The following is a 21,542-nucleotide window of genomic DNA, read 5'->3' on the forward strand; positions in this document are numbered from 1 at the left end:
TAACTTTCAGTCCTAGGCAATTAATATCATCCTTTCCTCATTTGGTTTGTCCTCGAATCTAAATTGTCAACTTATAAAGCAAACTTATAGTCATGAGATGTTGAGGATCTAACTTCTTTTTAGAACTTTCGACCATTGGTGAGTTCATAAAAAAGTTTGGAGCAATATTTTATAAGTAACGTCTTTGTTTTGTACCTCACATATGGGAACTATTGCTCATTCATTGATGATTTAAAGTCTTACAAAAAATAAAATAAGTAGTACTAGATAACACTCTAAAATTAACTCCACATAGGTGATAACAAGCTCGCTCGATTCAAAGATGAGTGATTTTGAGGAGATAATTTCATCCTCACTTTCTCTCAAAATTAGACTCACTCCCTCAATCTCTCGTTCATTTTCATTACTTTTCACATTCTTTCCCACTAGTATATATGTCTCCTCATTATCTTTGTTTAATTTTGATTTAGAATTGTTGATCTCTTTACTCTTAATGGCTCTCCTTTCTTCATTGTCAGAAATCTCTCTATTTAATTACTCTTCTTGTGCTCTTGAAAAATTTACATCTTCTTAGAGCGATTGATCGTGTTTCAGTTTGCATATTCCTTCCTCGAGACTTGGTACATCGAACTCCATTATAATTAGATTATTTCGTAACATATTTTCTCATAGAACTATGAAGTTCTATGAAATATTCTTGTATAGCCTCTCTAAGTTTTGCATATCTACTTCGAATTTCAACACGCCTTCTTCTTTGATGGAACATTGTTACAAAGTTACAAATTAAAAAAAGTAAAAGAAAAATGGACCCCACCAATTATTTTTATTTAATTAATGACGAGTATGAAAATTTAAACCTTAATTTAACTTTAATAAAAATATAATGTCAATTATCGCTAAACTATATTCACTTTAGCTTTTGTCGACATATTTTTCTTCTATATACGTTACTCTCGTTATATTCAATATTCATAAGTTTTTTATATACAAACTACTCTAAGTCTAAATTGAATGTGCTAATTTTACAAATGATTATATTTTGAAAACAATTTTCAAATATTTTGATTTTTAACTTTTAAGACGAGGCCATTTAACCCCAACTCGAAAATAAGCTGCGGTGCGGCGCCATTGTGATTTTTGGCGACAAAACAATGGCGACTGGTTTTCGCGGCAATGGTAGTAGCAGTTGCAAGTACAAGTGCGACACTGCTGCTAATACTCTGCAATGGATAAAGGCCATCGCTGATTTTATCAAACCTTACTCGTTCTTGATCAATGCTCCCGTCGTCAATTTCTTTAAGGTTTGTTGATTTAATTCTTCATTCGCAGAGTTTTGGAATCTTCTTGGAGTGTGGCTTGTAATTTGATTTTGATTTTTCCGTTTCATTTGTGGATGTTCTTTTATGATCTCTTTTATGCTACTGCTTGAATTCGATTATGTTTTCCAGGATAGACTATGGGAAGCTGTTGATGAGGAATGGATGGAGTGCTTGCGCAAAGAGCCTGTGGGAAATCTGCTCCTAATTCCTTCTGGAGTTGTCCAGGTGCGTCTGTAATTGAAGAATATTGTTATACTTGGACTTCATTTCAATTAGCTCGTGTTTTTTGGACATTTTGGAAGTTTGTTTAGACGATAGGCTTGAGCTCAACGGCAAGATTTTTATCCCCACAAAAGTATGCTGGAATGTTTAGCTGAATTGATTATGACGTCTTCTCATTGATCCATTATAAGTCTTTTTGGGATATTTTTATATGTGTAATCCTCTGTATATGTCAAATTTGGCATAATTGTCCGATCATCTGGATCGAAGTGTAACATGTATCAAAATATTGATTTCTGCTTATAGAGTATTTTAATGGAACTGAAATTGATAATTAATAGTAGTATTAATTTTGCAATAAATTATTTATTCTCTGTGCTAGTACGTGGTTGGATGGCTAATTCTGCGGAAGAATGCTGAAACTGTACAATGACAGATTGCTTTATATAAATTCAGTTTCAATTTCTTGGAAAATTGATGTGTAATGGATTGAATTTTATTATTATTATTTTGGAAACAGATGCCATAAAGATTTCGGTCTAACCTCGTGTTTGCCTGGTGAGCATATAAATTCGGTCATCAACATGTGTTATTGATTAATTGGATTCAAAATAAGGATGCTGACCATTTTCATCCACTAACTCCATATTTGACGTTTTTTAAATAGGCTTAAAATTTAAATTTTGAATGAATTTTGTCATACCGTAAGTAGATTTCTTGTTAAATATTGGTGCATCCTTTAGGTGCATATATGACTTCTTCGACTAATTAGATTAAATAGAATTGAAGTTATGAAATGGCAAGAGTTCAGAAATGAAATATGGGTGACGAAATATGGCTAGCGTGAAAATGTTGATGATAGCTATCTATGTGTTACTGCACGTCATGATGTGTTTTTAAAATGTATCATAGACTCTACTCTGGATTAGTTATTGAGAAATACCAGAGTTGATGAATGTCATCGGCATTGATCACAAGGGAGTATTTTTCTGGAATTATTCATTTAAGGAATATATGAAACTATGTGTTAGAGCCTTTAATTGTGTTTCTTATTATGCGTGCACTTAGTTTAATGTAGTGAAAATAGAAAACTTTCTGATTTGGCAAAATCATTCAGGAAAACTGGCCAGATTCACTAAAGAAATTTATCCGTACTTCGGGATCTCTTGCCTTCCAACGCGAACAAGCGGACTTGCAGATGGTAGTGCTTTTATGTTAAATAAACGCCATTTATGTTTAGTTGTTGGTTTTTGCTTGATTGGACAGATTTTCTGCCTATAACAAGAATAAGAAACATAAACTTGAAAATCTCATAATATACATCATCCACTACGACTTATATGTTACAAAATTGAATTCTTGGGAGGATGACATCTTTTATAACAGACCTAAAAACTTCCCTAATTTGTGCTAAAAAGTATAGATCCTTTCTAGGAACAGGAGAAGAAGGAGCACATCATTTAGATGTCTTCTAAACCTGAGATTCCAGCCGTTATGAACCAAATTCCGGCATTCTTGAAACATTAAAGACTCAGGTTCAGTAATATGAGTAAATGTGAGAAATATCTGATATCGGTCTCATCCAAGGATAAAACTGAAATATCTCTTGAACAAGGCATTTTAAAATGTGTCCATGAATTTATCCTACAAAAGATTTTTATAGATTTGCACCTTTTCCTTTTTCTTGTTTGATAAAAACTGGGAAGCATCTTCTTCTTCTTCACCCCTCAGCTTTAGGCATCTAGTTCCATTTGTATTATTTTGTTGTGATTAGAATTATTTCTCACCAAGGAAAAGGATGGAGAAGTATTGACATTTAACCACCCTTTCTTTATGATGGACCCCCTGTTATTAGTGTGTATCGTTGGAAGAGAATCAAAGAGGGGGCCATGGTTGGAGTATTGTTAAGCTGGTTTGGGGCCCATTTGTAACTAACAGTAACTAGGATCATGGCAGGGGGAAGCCTTATTTTTGTGTGTGTGTGTGTACGCGGCGTGTGTGTGTAATTTGATATAAGAGGGAAGTATTCTTTTGGGTATAGTTCTAGGGGCTGGGTGATAGACCATCGATCGTTTTTCAGTATCAAAGAAGGAAAAGTAAGGGTAATATGAGAAAAGATGAAAGTACTTTGATTGGGGAGGTGGGGACCACAACTATCCGTGACTCTTAGTTAATTAGGAAAAAATGTTTTGTTAAAAGGGGAGGGGAGAGGACAGGAGAGTTGGGAAATATTTTGGTTAGTGGCTTGGGAACTGAAGCTTTGCTCTCGTCTATGAGAGGAAGCAGGGCAGTTGTTTCTTTTCTCTGTTCTTGTAATCACTCCATACGACGTGAATATAATAAAAATCTTCAATCCTAGTTTGAAATTCTATCACTGGGAGAAAGAACACTCGAATCTTTTCCAGATGTGTTTGTCCATTTCTTAGTCCTACATTTGTGTATATTATTGCAGGTTCTTCCTGGTTGGTGCATGGCTTCACTTAACACTGTTCTTTCTCAAGGCATGAATCAGAAGAAAAAACATGAAGTAAGTTATTGGTTGATACATTCAAATGGAATGTTTTATGCCTTTAACAATTTACTAACAGAGAGAAATCCTCGAGTGCGTGTATTAGCAAATCATGTAAATTTAAAATCAGAGAGCAACATAACCATCAGACTAAACAAGTTAAAATCTTAATCAGCAATAAATTACTCTTATTTATAAAATCAAGTCCAAATATTCTCATTTTAATATGAAACCGTCTCTTTTCTAAGCTTGACTATGATTTCTAAATTGAGATTCTAATGCTTATGATTTTGTTTTCCTATTGTAGGAAAAATTGACAATATTAGCCAATTGTATGCTTATTTACTAAATTATCATACTTTAAGTTGAATAGGATGTATTTTGTTTTTAACTTTGCATCTCGATATGATTTATGCTTGGTAAATTGTGTATGACATAATCTGTGGGTTTCATGGCTTGTCAAGCACGGTGATTCGATCTGCCAAATTGTGTTGTGATATTTATAAACAAAACAGTTTCTATATGATTCATTAGGAAAATTTTTAATGTATCAACAGGTTGAAGTCCTTTCCGCCATTATTAGTTTGATTGCAAGTGACCTGAAAAGTCGTGCAATTGTTGATGTTGGTGCTGGTCAGGTAACTCTTACTTCCATTACTATGTGCAAGATGGGTAAGTTTGATACTGCATCGGAGCTTCCTTATATTAGCGCTTACTAAAAAAATCATTCCACAGTAATAGGTTTAAGCATCCTAGACATTCACAGGAGCTTTGAAATTAGTAGAATGTAAAATTAAAATCAAGGGCAAATATTTAATATGTTCTTATGACTTGGATACTTATGCCAATGATATTAATGTTGGAACACTCCTCAATTTAAACTGAATATGTTAATCAAACCTATTTTGTTATAAACATTATATATTCTTGCCCCGTTTAGTGTGTTTGTGAAGACATATCCCGATTCTCAATTGTTTTCACTGTTTGTACATCAAATGGATATTAAACCTTGTTGTATTTTCTCACAAGCAAATTAGCATTGTACTTGAATACATTTAGTTTGATCACGACACTTAGGACACAATATGAGAGGCAAATTAATTGTTGTCATCGCAATTTGGTTGGAATTGTGATGCCAAAATCTAATACACTAAGATATATATTGTTTTTTTAAAAAAAAAATTATAAATACATTTAAATTTAGGGGGATTTTCAAAAATAGAAAAATAAGGAAAAATATTTACACAAATAGTAATATTTAATTATCTTCTCCTTCTCCATCTTCCGACTTCTCCATCTTCTTCTCCTTCTTTCTCTTCTCCTTCCTCTTCTTCTTCTTCTTTACCAAAAACTACTATCACTTGGTCTATAATTTGGTCTTCCATTGTCTATCATTATTGTTCTAATTAACATTTTTGAACTAGCAACAAAACTATACACTAGATGTTGTTTTTGAATATGAAAATTTTGTTACTTTTAAATAGTTGTGATAGACATTATTATCACTATCTATCACAGATAGATACTAGACAAGGATAGACTACTATCAATTGCCTATCAATAGATAATCATTTTGTTGTTGCTAGTTGTTGGTAGTTTTTTTTTTTTTGCTTTTAGATAGTTTATGATACGTACAGTAGGCATTGTCATTGAAAATTTTGTTGCTTTAAGATAGTTATGATAGACATTGTTATCAATGTCGATCACAAATATGATAGAAACCAAAAATTTGTTCTACGTCAACTTAATTATGATTTATAGATGAGGACATGTACCACAACACTTATTGGATGAGGTATGTTTGGAAAGGTCATTGAAGTTGGTTGAACTTTTTTACCGATCTTGTTAAAAAACCATTATTTTTTCTCTTATTAATCTTAGGAGGAAAGGATTTCTTAAATAGAAGAAATACCCAATTACAAATAAGTAAAGAATAAAATAATTACAAATAAGGAAAGAATAAAATACAGCAAATATAATACAATAAGTACAATATAAAATTTCACAATAAAGGAAATAATCAACACTCCCCCTTAAGCTGGTTTGAAGACATCATTCATAGCCAGCTTGTCAATCAACTTGTTGAATTGCCACTTTGGAAGACCTTTGGTTAATACATTTGCAATTTGCTCTGTTGTCAAGAGAAAAGAAATGCATATTATTCCTGCATTAATCTTTTCCTTTATGAAGTGTTTATCAACTTCAATATGTTTGGTCCTATCATGAAGGACTGGATTGTGGGCAATGGAAATTGTTGACTTGTTATCACAATAGATGCTTATAAGCATTGTCTGAGAGATTCAATTCTTCCAATAGTCTTCTTATCCATATGCCCTCACAAATACCATGGGCTAATGCCCTAAATTCTGCTTCAGCACTACTTCTTACAACCACACTTTGTTTTTTACTTCGCCAAGTAACCAGATTTCCTCCAACAAAAGAGCAATACCCCGAAGTAGATCTTCTATCAATCGTGTTTCCTGCCCAATCAGCATCAGTGTAAACCTCAATGTTTAGATGGTCATGCTTCGTGAATAATATTCCTTTTCCTGGAGTACCTTTCAAATATCTCAAAATTCTATAAACTGCTTCAAAGTGAACTGACCCGGGAGCATGCATGAACTGACTTACTACACTAACTGCGAAAGCAATGTCAGGACGTGTGTGAGAGGTATATGAGTCTCCCTACAAACCTCTGGTACTTTTCCTTTTCTTTTACTTCTTTTTCAGTAGCAGCAACCAATTTTTAATTTTGCTCAATAGGAGTTTCTGCTATCTTGCATCCAAGTAAACTTGTCTCATTCAGTAGGTCAAGAATATACTTCCTCTGGTTGATAAGAATGCCATTTTTAGATCTGGCAAACTCCATTCCTAGGAAATACTTTAAGGTTCCCAGGTCCTTGATTTGAAAATCATTAGCAAGGTTTTTCTTCAAGATATTCAGTCCTTCTCATCATTACCTGTAAGAATGATATCATCATCATACACTATCAAAATGACCAACTTACCACTTCCAGTATGTTTATAAAACATAGTATGATCAGCTTGACTTTGATTGAATCCATAGCTTGTGACTGTCTTTCCAAACCGTTCAAACCATGCTCTAGGAGATTGTTTAAGCCCATATAATGATTTCATTAACTTGCACACTTTGTTAATCCCGAGATCCACCTCAAAACCAGGTGGTAAGTCCATAAAAACCTCTTCTTCAAGATCCCCATTGAGAAAGGCATTCTTCACATGAAGTTGATAAAAAGGCCAATCAAAATTAACTGCCACAGACAACAAGATTTTAATAGAATTAATTTTTGCTACTGGAGCAAATGTTTCTTGATAATCAATGCCATAGGTCTGAGTGAACCCCTTGGCAACCAATCTGGCCTTGTACCTTTCAATACTACCATCAACTTTACATTTCACAGTGAACACCCATTTGCATCCCATCGTCTTCTTATCTTTTGGTAGTTCGACTATGTCCCATGTGCAATTTTGTTTCAGTGCATTGAACTCTTCCATCACTGCTAATTTCCAATTCAAATCATTTAGGGCTTCCTGTATATTCCTTGGAACAAATAGGTTGGTTATTTTGGATGTGAAGGCTTTATGACAGTTGGACAATCTATGATAAGAAAGATAGTTTTCCATGGGATATTTTGTGCATTTACGAGTACCTTTCCTATGGCCAATTGGAATATCAAGATCAGAGACATCAGGTAAAGGATTAGAAGGAGATGAAGAACTAAGAGAAATAGGAGTAGAGTGTCTAATACATGGATCTTCAGGATTATTCATTGGAGTATTTGATTGGTCTTGTGATAAGTCAATTGTCTGATCTTGGACTCTTTGAGTCAAGTTTCTTCTAGTATAAACCTGAAGTTCAGGATTTCGACTTGTAGAGTCATTTTGTAGCGTTTCTCTCCCTGAAGAAGAACTCTCCATACTTGGTGTCGAAGGACTAAAACTCATAATTGCAGGACCACTGATGTTTGGGAGAGATAAAGTATCCCAAAAATTATCTTCAAGGTTAGATATCTCCCTCTGAAGAAAATTTAGGCCAAAAAAAGGTTGATTTTCCAAAAAAGACACATCCATACTCTCAAAATACTTGTGGGTCAAAGGATCAAAACATTTGTAAGCTTTCTTATGAGAAACATAGCCTACAAAAATGCATTTAGTGGCTTGAAGATCAAGCTTAGTTCGAGAAAGAGGAGAAGTATGGACATAAGCAGTACACCCAAACAATTTAATTGGTAAATCAGAAGATAGCTGATTATTAGGAAAAAAACTCATTAAAGTGATTAAAGGGGGTTTTAAAATTCAAAACATTAGACGGCATTCGATTGATCAGATATGCAGCTGTAAGAATGGCATCACCCCACAAATATTTTGGAACATTCATAGAGAACATAAGGGCACGAGCAACTTCAAGTAAGTGTCTATTCTTTTGCTCAGCAATGTCATTCTGCTGAGGCGTGTCACGACACGTAGCTTGATGAAAAATGCCCTTTTCTTGCAAAAAATTGGTTAATTGTTCATTGAAATATTTAGTGTCGTTATTAGAGTGAAGAATTCGAATTTTAGTTTGAAATTGAGTCTCTATCATCTTGTAAAACCGAATAAAAACCTCTTTTACCTCTGACTTTTTTGTTAACAAATAAAGCCAAGTTAAACGAGTGTGGTCATCTATAAAGGTAACAAACCAACGCTTATCACTATGAGTTAAGACTTTAGGCGGACCCCAAACATCAGTATGAATTAAGGAAAAAGGTGATGAAGCCTTGTACGGTTTAGGCAAATAGGTGGATCGATGATGTTTGGCAAAAATGCAACTTTCACATTGAAAAACTGAACAATCAAATCCTTTAAATAAATCGGGAAACAAATACTTTAAATAAAAGAAATTTGGATGCCCTAATCTACAATGCCAAAGCATGATAGTTTCTTTTACAGAAGGAGAAAGCGGTGTGCTTTAAGAGTCAAAAAAGAATTCATCTCAAAATTTTCCTTCTCATCAAAAATAGAGAAGGGAGAAGTCAGTCTTCGAGTTGCAATAGACTGATCTTTCAACCTTTTTCCAACCCGGAGTGAGTCTGTCCTATTGATCTCAAGCTCTGGTAAGCCTTAGGGAAGCCAGAACTTCACTACTCAAGCCTTGAACTTTTTTATGACTAGCAGAAACTTCATCAAAGTAATAGAGACCATCAATCATCCTAGCACGTCCAATCGTCCCCCCCGATTCCTGATCCTGAAAGATACAACGAGTTTCACAAAAGATAACACGACAATTAGCATCCTTAGAGAGTTTACTAATAGACAACAAGTTGCAAGCTAATTTTGGAACATGAAGGACAGAATGTAATATAAGTTTTGTAGTCAAAGGAATAGTTCCTTTTCCTGCAATAGAGGTGAAGCTGTCATCGGCAATGCGAGTTTTTTCATTGCAATACACAGGAGAATATGATTCAAATAAACAAGAGGAACTGGTCATATGATCAGAAGCTCCAGAGTCTATAATCCATGGAGATGAATTAAGGCAAGAGAGAGCTTGAGGACAAGTACCTGATTATGCCAAGGAAACACTAGGATTACAAGATGATGAATTGGTCTGTAGCAGCTTTAGAATTTGATCAATTTGCTCTTTATTAAACGGGTTGGAGTCAACAACATTAGCATTAGAGGCATGTTGCTTAGAACTTTTCCAATTCGCAGGTTTTCCATGAAGTTTCCAACAAGTTTCACGTGTATGTCAAGGTTTATTGCAATGGTCGCACCAGACACGAGGCTTTTCATGTGGCTTATTGGATTGATTAGAAGCCTTCATTGCAGTATTTTCAGTCACCAACGCAGAGCATTCAACTGAGTCAATAGGTTTTTTGCAAATCATAACATTCTTGCGGCTTTTTTCCCTGCGAACTTCAGAAAAAACATCATTAATAGTTGGAAGAGTAGTTTTTCCAAGTATTCTACCTCTAACTTCATCGAACTCAACATTGAGGCCGACAAGGAATTTGTAAATACAACCATCTTCAACAGTTTTCCTATAGTGCTTTTGGTCTTCTGTAGACTTCCACTCATATGTATCAAAGAGGTTAAGGTCTTGCCAAATCCTTTTTAATGAGTGAAAGTATTGTGTAACGGAGCTAGTTCCTTGTCGTATATCACCTAATTTTAAGTTCAATTTAAATACTTGTGACTGGTTGCCCAAATCAGAATACATTTGAGTTACACTATCCCATAATTCCTTGGCAGTAGAGTAACACATGTAGTTACAACCAATGTCTTCGACCATGGAATTGACAAGCTAGATCATAACCATGGAGTTTTCAGCGTCCCATCCGGCGAATGCAGAGTCATCTGGACTAGGAATGGTTTGTTCTCCTGTGATGTAACCAATCTTCCCTTGTCCACGAATATACATCCGAACACTTTGGGACCAACAAAGAACATTATCCCCATTGAGTCGAATGGTAGTTATTTGGACAGTGGGACCGGTTGAATGGTCACAATTGTCGCAAACTCGAGTGATGGGTACCTTAGTGTTCGACATATCATTGAAAAAAAGGAAACCCAAAATACAAAATCAGTAGATCCGGAAAAAAAGAAAAAAAGAAAAAAAAGCAGATGTTTAAACGAACCAGCAACTAGGAAAATTATAGCTGACGGATAGCGGAAACGGCGATCGATGACGCAGACACTGGCAGACTGTGAAATTGTGACAACAAAAGGTTGGATTTTTTTCTAGGGTTTCAAAAAGAAAAAAAAAAAATAGGAGTTTTTTTTGGGTTTTTAGGGTTTCAAAAATTTTGTTGCTCTGATACCATGCTAAAAAAACATTATTTTTTCTCTTATTAATCTTAGGAGGAAAGAGTTTCTTAAATAGAAGAAATACCCAATTACAAATAAGAAAAGAATAAAATAATTACAAATAAGGAAAGAATAAAATACAGCAAATATAATACAATAAGTACAATATAAAATTTCACAATAGAGGAAATAATCAACCGATCTTCTATAATTCTAAAATAAAGTTGAATAATTTTCATCTTTTGAGTTCCAAATTAGGCATAACTATTAACTAAATGGCTTATCCCCCAAGTTTTCAACCAAATAGCAAGTCAAGCACTAGTATCCTTTCCTGCTTCTATCACCTTAATGCCCACAAAGTATTTTAACGTTCCCATCAAGTTTTTGTATAAAATTGGCTATGGAGAAGGGTTATGAGGATACAATGTCGATGCATCTTTCTTACTACAACATATACAACTAATAGAATAATACCTTTCTCACATGTATGTAGAAGTCAAAACAGTTGTACTCACTATTTCATTCCAAAATTCTCGGTAGTTAGAGTTGGACTAAAATTTTTATACCATAGTAGATTCTACTTTAATCCATATAAGGACTTATGATGGTGACGGGCTTTCTCATTCTTTGAGCAACTAAGCTAGTTCTATGTAAACTTGTTCCTGAAGATCATTGTGATGAAAGACCTTAATGGAACTTCAACTAATACAAAGGCCAATAAGGGGTAGTATCATTGAAATAAATGGCTTGATAGATGTGAATTTAGAAATTGGAGAAAATATATGTACTTGAAGTTTTTCGTTTGTATTATCTCTTTTTGCGTGAGGGATGCTCATAATTGCTCCTCGACATTCTATTTCTATTTCCTAGAATAATGATTTAGGGTTTGTTGGTGACTCCAGTCGGTTAAAAAAATCCATGATTCTGGTTCTGATAAAAGAGTTATACATTTTATGCGGTACTCACTATTATTAGTGTTAATATTATTATCATTTATGAGAAATAAGAGAAATATATCCCAAAGAGAACAAGAACAACTGTAATGTTCTCTCTAGGCCTCTAATTAGCATTTTCTGATGAATGTTTCTTTTCTATATTTGGATTGAATCTCACTCATATTTTTTGAATGATATCTTCCACCGTAATGTTCTTACTTTGTCCATCTGTTTTCTCTTTTTCCATTAATGTTATGGTATCTTCCTAAAAGAGTTTATTGTCCATATAAATTTCTCCTATAACAGAAGTTATATTTAATTGTATACATTGTATAACGTTTTGCTATTGCTTCATGGAAAATATGTAGATGATTTCACACTTATGATCTTTTCTTGTTAGGGTTATTTAGCTCAAGTGCTCTCCTTCCACTACAAGCATTCTGTTCTTGCAATTGATGCTTGTTCCCATCATGGAAATGTGACAAGCGCACGTTCAGCACGGATTAAGAAGTATTACTTAGCTCAGATTCGTAAATCTGGGTAAGGGTCTAGAAAACATGTTTAGCCAAGTAAACATTTCATATTGATATTCTTCATTTCTCCTATTTTTTAAATCACTTGAAATCTACTTCTCTTGTTTTTGTTCTTTTGAACTCGGTTCCATCTTCTATTGGTTGCCTTAAGAACTTCTTGTTTCAATGGAGTGATAATGAGATCAGCGAGCACATCTACCATACCACCCATATTGCAATTTCTGAGTCCGAGCTAAGCTCAAGTGTATTGTATTTAGTCTCATCAAAGATCCACATAAGAAATAGAAATAGGTTTCATCTCTTTTCTTCGTCAACCTCAAAGATCCACATTATTGAACATTCTAGTCCACTCAAAACAACAGAGAAATCGCTTTAGGACTTTGATGAAACTCAAATAATCTTGTATTGAGAACTCATTCTCGCCTATGACCATCCCAAAGAAACCAGTCATTGATTTTGTATTGTGGTTTAAGTCATTGTAACTTAGGGAGAAGTAGAACAATAAGGCTTCTGAATACTCAGATGGATCTTAGAGCACTAGACGCAAATGTGTGTGCGTGTGTGTGTTTTCCCTCCTTGTCTTGCTTAAATGATCTTAGTTTCTTACTAGATGAAAATATCATTTTGGTTTCACTTATTGTTTTCTAAACTTAATATCTCAAGAATTGTTACTCTTTTTCTAATTTCCCTTGACAGGTTGGAAGCCAAAAATTTGAGACTGCCGAAGGCAATGACATTTCATGTGTTGTCCGTTGATGCATTAAAATCCCTTGCTAACATGTCGCTACAAGACGATCATGTTGAGAAGACAAGTATGACCGGTGATGATCAAGAGAAAGCCAATCGGCAGGAGTCAAAGTGTTTGGCTTTGTGCAATTCAGACAAAGAGCCTTCATTAGTTCTTGCTGGTCTTCATGCTTGTGGTGATCTTTCAGTGATAATGCTTAGGTTAGAATAGCACGATATTGAATTACTCTTTTTATTAAGATGTGACAAATATACACTTCTTGAAAATGCAAAGTAGGTATGAGTGAATATTTCCGTGATTTTTGGAGCCATTTGATTTAGGTTTTTATAGTCAAAAGAAACTAAAATTTCATTCATAAGGATAAAAAGGGATCAGCTAAAGGAAAAACGTGAATATTTTTTCATAAATTTGGATGAACTAACTGGTAAGGAACTTTGATTTCCAGTAATACAAAAAGTAACATGTTTTGTATTTGGTTGTTCCACGTATACTTCAAATTTCATGACATAAGTTTTACTGCATTTTAAGTTGAATATATGGTATGTATAATCAAGTATATGGGTTTTAAATTATTGCATTTTTTCCTGGAAATAATTTTTTTAGAAGAAAAAAGTGCAAATGTGATGGACAATATTGGTGGTATTATCTCTCTCCTTCCATTACAGGATTTAACAAATTTACAATATTTCACCATATAAACCAGGACTTTTGTAGAGTGCAAGGACGTAAAAGCAGTCATTAATATTGGTTGCTGTTACAACCTTCTCACGGAGAATGGATCTGACAATGAAGGTGTCCAAAATGGATTTCCAATGAGCTTCGGTGTCAAATCTTCTGGCTTGTCTCTTGGGAAAAGTGGCAGAGACCTTGCATGTCAGGTCAGCTTTTGACCTTCTTGACCATTATATTAAAAATAATTTCATTTTGTTTGTTTATCTTTTTCTCAAGGTAAGTTGGGTTATCGATTGCGTTTTCCTTAAAAGATTAGTCAAGGTGCGTATAAGCTAGCCTTGACATTCACGGATACCCAAAAAATAATTGAGTTTTCCTTGAACCACCTGCATGTTAAAATTAAAATTAGATGGAGCTATAGTGGACATTTACTTGGAAAGAAAAGGAGAGAAATAAAAGTAGTTTCATGCTCAAAGTATTTTTAGAATGAAACAGTATGCAAGGTGTGCATAGTTGTTTCATGATTGAAGCATTTTGTCTCCAGTTGATTAAAAGACTCTTGTTGTATTGCTCAAGTTGTTTACAGTTGATTAGAAGATCCTTGTTGTATTGTTCAAGTTATGATCGAGGAGTTTCTCCTCAATCCGCCTCATAGGGATAAGGTTTGCTTTTTATGGCTTGTTGGGATGTATGCGATCTTATGGGCTTTGTGGGGTGAGCGGAATGTTAGGATTTTTAGAGGGGTTGAAAGGGACTTCAGTGAGATTTGGTCTCTTGTTCGCTTTCATGTTTTTTTATGGGATTTAGTTTCGAAAACCTTTTGTAACTATTCTATATGCGTTATTTTGCATTGTTAGAGTCTCTTCCCATAGAGGGAGGTTCATTTTCTGTGAACTTGGTTTTTTGTATACGGATGAAAAAAAAGAGTAGGGAAAGAAAAATAGTACACCAAGATTTTACGTGGAAAACCCTAATTAGGGAAACCACGGGATAAGGGAATTCTTATTAGAAAACTGATACAAAGAAATACAATAGACCACCAGCTTAAATAGAGAAAAGGGAAACATTAGGGTACAATGAAAAAGACAAAAATGCCCCTAGAGTACAAAACCCTAATTTCAACACTCCCCCTCAAGTTGGGGCGTAGATGTCAATAAGACCCAACTTGCTCACACATTCGTCAGACAACTGTCTGGGTAGTCCCTTTGTTAGGACATCTGCAATCTGTTGATTGGAAGGAATATAAGGAACACAAATGTTACTACTATCAAGTCTTTCCTTGATAAAATGCTGATCAATCTTCACATACTTTGTTCTGTCATGTTGAATAGGGTTATTTGCTATGCTTATGGCTGCTTTATTATCACAGTAGAGTTGCATTGGACTTGTATGCTCTTGATCAAGGTCTTTCAAAACTTTTTCAAGCCAAAGCTCTTCACAGATTCCCAGACCCATGGCCCTATATTCTGCCTTAGTACTACTTTTGGCAACGACACCTTGCTTTTTGCTTCTCCATGTACCTCACACAAAGGTACAATACCTTGATGTTGATTTTTTATCTACTACAGATCCTGCCCAATCAGCATCGATGTAAGCTTCGATGCATTGCCTTTCAGTTTTCCTGGAGAGGTTTTCAGATATCTCAAAATGCGCTCTACTGCCCTCATGTGTTCTTCGTATGGAGACTGCATGAACTGACTTACCATACTTACTGCATAAGAGATGTTAGGTCTAGTATGAGAGAGAGATATTAATTTCCCAACAAGTTGCTGATATCTTTCTTTGCTCACTGGAACACCTTTACTCATATTACTTAACTTTGCATTTGCTTCTATAGGGGTATCAACTGGTTTGCAACCCGTCATACCTGTTTCCTTAAGCAAGTCTAGAGTATACTTCCGTTGGGAAACTAAAATTCCTTTTTTCGATCGAGTTACTTCCATTCCAAGGAAGTATCTTAGTTTTCCAAGGTCCTTGATTTCGAATTTCTCAGCCATCTTTGCCTTCAATCGGTCAATCTCTGAGATATCATCGCCTGAAATAACAATGCCATCAACATAAACAATCAAAACTGTAATTTTTCCAGATACTGACCTTTTATTAAACAGAGTATGATCAGAATAACCATGTTTATATCCTTGCGACTTTACAAACATAGTAAATCTGCCAAATCAAGCCCTTGGTGACTGTTTTAGCCCATATAAGGACTTTCTTAATCTGCAAACTCGGTGATTAAACTGTTTCTCGAATCCTGGGGAAGGACTCATATAGACTTCTTCCTCCAGTTCTCCGTTAAGAAAGGCATTCTTCACATCAAGCTGGTGAAGGGGCCAATCCTTATTAACTGCAACAGAAAAGAGGACCGGAATTGTGTTTAGCTTTGCAACTGGCGACTCCATTTTGTTGAGGAGTGTACGCACAGGAACTTTGATGGACAACACCTTTGGAGACTAGGACTTCGCGTAAGGCGTTACTAAGGTACACTCAACCATTATCACTCTGGAGAATAGCGATTTTGGCATTGAACTGGGTTTCTATAAAATTGTAAAATTGTTGGAAAACTGAAGTAACTTCTGATTTATCTGTCAGAAGGAAAACCCAGGTTAGTTGAGTATGATCGTCAATAAAGGTTACAAACCAACGCTTCCCAGTTATGGTAGTGACTGGTGACGGACCCCAGACATCGCTATGGAACAGAGTAAACGGTTTAGAGGGCTTATAAGGCTGAGAAGAGAAAGAAACACGAGGCTGTTTGGCCTAGACACACACATCGCATTTCAATTTAGAAATATTAACGTTGCAAAAAAAATGAGGAAACAAATAATTCATATACTGGAAATTAGAATGGCCTAGGCGATAATGCCATAACATATAATCAGTTTCAGAAACAGAAAAATGGGAAGAAAACAAACTAGTCCTATCACATATCCTAAAGGAAGCTTCTTCAGTGAGGAAATAGAGTCCCCTGTCATGTCGGGCAGTGCCAATCGTCATCCCCGAGCTTAGATTCTGAAAAACAACATCATCAGGTGAGAAGATAACACGACACTTCAAATCTCTTGTAAGTTTACTAATAGATAACAGATTGTAAGACACTTTTGGTACATGCAACACATCTTGGAGGATTAAGCCGGTAAAGGATGACACCCGTCCTTTTCCAGCAACGGGAGCAAAGGACCCATCTGCAATTCTGATCCTTTCATTTCTAGCACAAGGTTGATAAGACAAAAATTGATCAGAGGAACCAGTTAAGTGATCTGTGGCTCCTGAGTCTAATATCTACGGTTTATTACCAGTTATACTCACAAGGCCAAAGGAGTGGAAAGTACCTGAATGGGCGATTGCACTTACACCCACTGTAGTAGTAGTGCTCTGAGTGGTTTCCTGATTCTGGGTCTGAGTATCTCTAGTAACAGATTCACCTACAAGGGCCTGGCTTGGCTGTCGTTTCTTACCATTTGGCGGTCGGCCGTGAAGTTTCCAGTACTGATCTTTCGTGTGCCAGGGTTTTTTGCAATGTTCACACGTTGGGGGTGGCTTACTGTTCTGTTTATCTTGGACAGGGCTTAATGTTTTGAAAGCAGCGGAATCTGTTGGTGTTATAGGTGTACTGTTCATGGCCCTCGACCTGTTCGTGAGTGGGAACAAATGCCGCACAATTGCTAAGAAAAGCTCCCGAAAGAGCGATTGTGACACTGGGCATCACAGATCTGTACCGGTCGGCGCTAGGCATCGCAGATCAGGGCTGGTCGGAGTCGTTCGGCAGTGTCTGAGAGCGGTCGGACAGATCTCAACTTTGTTTAGTTGGTCGTTGGTCGTCTTCGTCTGTGCGCGACCGAACCAGATGGGTACCTGCGAGCTGGCCGTCTTCGTCTGCACGCGACCGGACCAGATGGGTAGCTGCTGGTTTGCTGGCGGCTGGTCATTCCGTCTGCGAAGGAGTCAGCTGGCGGTGGGTATGGCGGCCGGCTGGTTTTCACGAAAGTGGGGAAGAAGAGATTGGAAGTACCTGTCAATGGCTTTTTGGATAATACTGGTTATATCTGGGTTATTGGTTTGGGATTCTTCTGTTGAATTTTCCTCAATGGTGACCAGGGTTTCGTCTCCATGCTCTGATACCATGATGGAAAAAAAATAGTAGGGAAAGAAAAATAGCACACCAAGATTTTACGTGGAAAACCCTAATTAGGGAGAAAAACCACAGGATAAGGGAATTCTTATTAGAAAACTGATACAAAGAAATACAACAGACCACCAGCTTAAATAGAGAAAAGGGAAACCCTAGGGTACAGTGAAAAAGACAAAAATGCCCCTAGAGTGCAAAACCCTAATTTCAACATATACCCTTACATTCTTTTATTTTTTCCCAATGAAAGTTGTTTCCATTAAAAAAAAGAAGAAGAAAGAAAAGTTGTTTACAATGAATTTTAAATGAAGTATAATATAGGAAACTACATTTGGCTTTGATGCTAATTGTTGGACGAGGGAGAGCTTGGGGTTGTCATTGTTTAGCTTATACACTAGTACAATAAATGCCTTAAACAGATAAAATCTAACAAGTCAAGAAATAAGTGCATTTAGAAAGTTACTAGATCTATATTTCTCAATGCTCGATTAAAATTTATAACTTGTTTCTCTCATTAGAGTGCAGAAAGATGGAGGAGTTTGGAAAATGAAGGTGGTCTCCATAATTTTGAGTTGCATGCTTTCCGTGCTGCTTTCCAAATGGTAAGAGTTGCAACCAGTTGTCACTTATCATGTATAACTTAGTTCAATTATAATTTGCATTTAGCTTCAAGCATATTTTGAAAAAAATTCTATTGAATTGGTTTGAAATTTGATCTTGTCTCCTAACATATTGATTCTCTCCCTCAAAATTCAAATCAATCTAATAACTCTTTGTTGGAGGTCTTTCAGGCAAGTTACTTCATTAGAAAAATGTTGTTTTTGTCGTAAAAACTTTAGTTATGGGACTGGAAATTGACCTATGTGTTCTGGTTAGAGTGTAGGGCCCTTTACCACAAAAGATCCAACTGAAGTTGCAATAAAGATTTTACTATTAAATTTGGCCAACCATAAGTTACACAAAATATCTTTGAAATAGTACGTAATCTGCAGATCTGTCTGCAGAAACTTTATTACTTTAAATGTTCCTTTATTTCATTTTTCTTCTGTTAAGGTACTCTATAAATATTATCCAGAAGTGGTTGCAACTTGTCCATCTGTTGGGCGTCAAGGCAAGGCATTGCGTCGTCTCAAGAAAAGGGAGGGTACAGTATCGTCACGGTGTCAGGAAGATAAGCTTGAGGCATCACAATCAGGTATGAGATGGTAAATACTAGAGTATCCTAGCTTTCTGTTAATCATTGGCGTTCTATCTATTTGATAGTATGAGTTTCCATCTCAAAACCAATTGACAATGAGAGGAGTAACCCATCTATCTTATAAGAAGGGTGAGTTCCCTGGGTTTTTCCAATGTGGGATTCTCAACATACCCCCTCAAGATGGTGCCTCTTTTGGATTCATCATTCTTGATCGGATCTCAATTTCATTTTATTGGACTAAATACCCGTTTGGGCTTAATGGGCTCTAATACCATCTTAAATCACCAATTGACCCAAAAGTTTAAGCTAGTGGGTGAAGGTAAATTTAATATTATATCATCTAACACTATCGCACCCTAGTAGACTGTGTTGAAATGGAAGATGTTAAGAGGGGTTAGGGGCTGTGCACTTGTGCAGCATAGCGTCAATGCATCCGTTCGTTTATCCAGTTGATTGAATACTACTAATGCAAAGTTAACTGTTTCCTTGACCAGTAAAATATTCAAAGTAACAATTTCCATTTACTTTGTTACCCTGAAAATATGTTGCAGATCTTATTGGGGGGTTGCCAGTCAACAACAATGCTTTTTCTCATACCATTCCGGACCATGGGAGTACACCATGTGAACAGTCCAAATCTGTTGACAGATATCCTCTTTTTGAAAATTTCTGTCAATCTGGATTAAATCGCCTTGGACTTCAATCTTTGCAGGATATGGATTACTATGGAATATGGATGGACACTGAGCCTTATACAGTATGTATACTTACTAAGTTATTATACCTGTTATATAGATAAGACTGAGTCATATACAAATTACTAGTTACAATACATAAGCTTTAGTCTGAATCAATTTAGCTGCTCCAAAATTTTGATTGTTGTTAATTTGAATCTCTACTTCTTAGATGCTAATTTATTAGTTGGTTTGCTTCGGAATTATGAATGTGGAATCGAGTGTGTGTGGCATCTAATTTGATCAACTGAATGGTGGATGCTCGAAGAATAGGACAGTTGTCTTAGAATTTAAGGGTTAATCATCCAATTAGAAGTTAGAATCCAAGGGACCATTTAATGACGTTACTTGTTGGATTCCGTTAATTTGATTGAAGCACATGAGTTTAGTTGGAGAATGTTGCACTATGGTCTCAAATATTACCAGGTTAGATGATCTGACGGTAGTTGCTTTGATGAGGGTGTGGGTGATTATGGGTTTGCATTCCAATGGATCTTTGTATCATACAAAGGCTTTGTTTATCTCGTGCACTTTGCTATTAGGAATACTATTAGAGTATCAATGCTATAGTAATTAGATAGAGGGAATGTTATGATATTTGGTTATAAATAGGGGAGTGGAAAAATGAGGAAGTTAGGCATTTTGTTAGATGGATTAGGGTTGAATGATCTCAAGAGATGAAGGGTCCAAGTCTCTCTCTCTCTCTCTCTCTCTCTCTCCCTCTTTTTTATTGATGAGATGAAAGGAGATTAATGCTCAATGGATACAAACTCCACAAGGGAGTCAAATGTCAAAAACAAAAATAAGAAAAACGAAAATAAAACAAACCTAAACATAAAATGACAGAAGATTTGACAAAACCCTATTAAACAACAACAAAGGCAGCCCAATTAAGTTGAAATATTAAAGAGAGTAGCCCTCAAAAGATTTGGATAAAGGGCACCAAAGTGAGGTATTGATTGAGGCGAGCTGAATCAAGGACGTCCATACAAGAGCTAAATTATCTTCAAAAATGGGTCGAAGTTCCTCATATTTCTTGATTTGTCTTGTAATTTATTTATCTTTTATATTAGAATACATTTTACTAAAATTGTGGGTCCTATCACATACTTGGCTTCCAGAAAAGGTTGATGTCTGGCTTCTGGAAGGTCTTGACAGCCATGCTTTTAGTGGTAGAGGGAAGATTCTTTAGAGATGTGCCACTCGGGCTCTTCTTTGGTATCTTTGGAATGAAAGTAGTAGAATTTTTTAAGATAAGTTTTATTCTTTTGATTCTTTTTGGGCTTGTGTTCAACATACAGCCTCTTGGTGGTGCACTAATTACACCAAATTCTTTTGTTATTACAGCCTTTTGATGATTTTTAATAATTGGAAGGCCCTCTTGTATTAGTCTTCCAGGGAGGGGTTCCCTCTACCCCTTGCCCTTAGGCTGTCTTTTCCTTTTCTGATGAATATACTTGTTTGTTTAAATATATATATATAGATATATGCATAGTTACACGATATAATCATATATTCATATACGGTTTAGCTAAAAGTTCTTCCTAAGCCTTCTATTTAGTAGTGGATGAATGGATGTATTGGATATTCAAATATTGATATAATTCCTAGAAAGGCAGGAAAAAATTGGGTGGGAATAAGAATGTGTAAATAGAAAGGTATCTTGGATATCCTTGTATCAACTTCTGAAAAATCCTTCATAATACTGTAGCTTGGAACTGAGATAAAAATGACCAAGCAAT

General features: G+C 35.6%; 1 protein-coding gene across 17 annotated transcripts in view; it reads left to right on the forward strand.

Annotated features, from left to right (window-relative positions):
- The first annotated feature begins 1,092 nt into the window (after window positions 1-1,092).
- Window positions 1,093-21,542, forward strand: part of LOC120087081 (protein RRNAD1) — a 30,386-nt gene continuing 9,936 nt past the window's right edge. For 11 of the 17 annotated variants that reach the window (XM_039043938.1, XM_039043937.1, XM_039043940.1 and 8 more), the window contains exons 1-11: window positions 1,094-1,301; window positions 1,449-1,544; window positions 2,659-2,742; window positions 3,994-4,068; window positions 4,608-4,722; window positions 12,200-12,329; window positions 13,019-13,270; window positions 13,774-13,948; window positions 18,387-18,470; window positions 18,922-19,063; window positions 19,618-19,823. In XM_039043938.1, coding sequence (XP_038899866.1) covers window positions 1,152-1,301; window positions 1,449-1,544; window positions 2,659-2,742; window positions 3,994-4,068; window positions 4,608-4,722; window positions 12,200-12,329; window positions 13,019-13,270; window positions 13,774-13,948; window positions 18,387-18,470; window positions 18,922-19,063; window positions 19,618-19,823 — 1,509 coding nt within the window. In that variant the 5' untranslated portion in view covers window positions 1,094-1,151. Of the gene's footprint in view, window positions 1,302-1,448; window positions 1,545-2,061; window positions 2,100-2,658; window positions 2,743-3,993; window positions 4,069-4,607; window positions 4,723-12,189; window positions 12,330-13,018; window positions 13,271-13,773; window positions 13,949-18,386; window positions 18,471-18,921; window positions 19,064-19,617; window positions 19,824-21,542 lie in introns of those variants that run through there. The other 6 variants (XM_039043951.1, XM_039043949.1, XM_039043952.1 and 3 more) reach the window with 6 other exon arrangements.

This window comes from Benincasa hispida, chromosome 9 (assembly GCF_009727055.1).
Source record: "Benincasa hispida cultivar B227 chromosome 9, ASM972705v1, whole genome shotgun sequence".
Taxonomy (NCBI): Eukaryota; Viridiplantae; Streptophyta; class Magnoliopsida; order Cucurbitales; family Cucurbitaceae; genus Benincasa; species Benincasa hispida.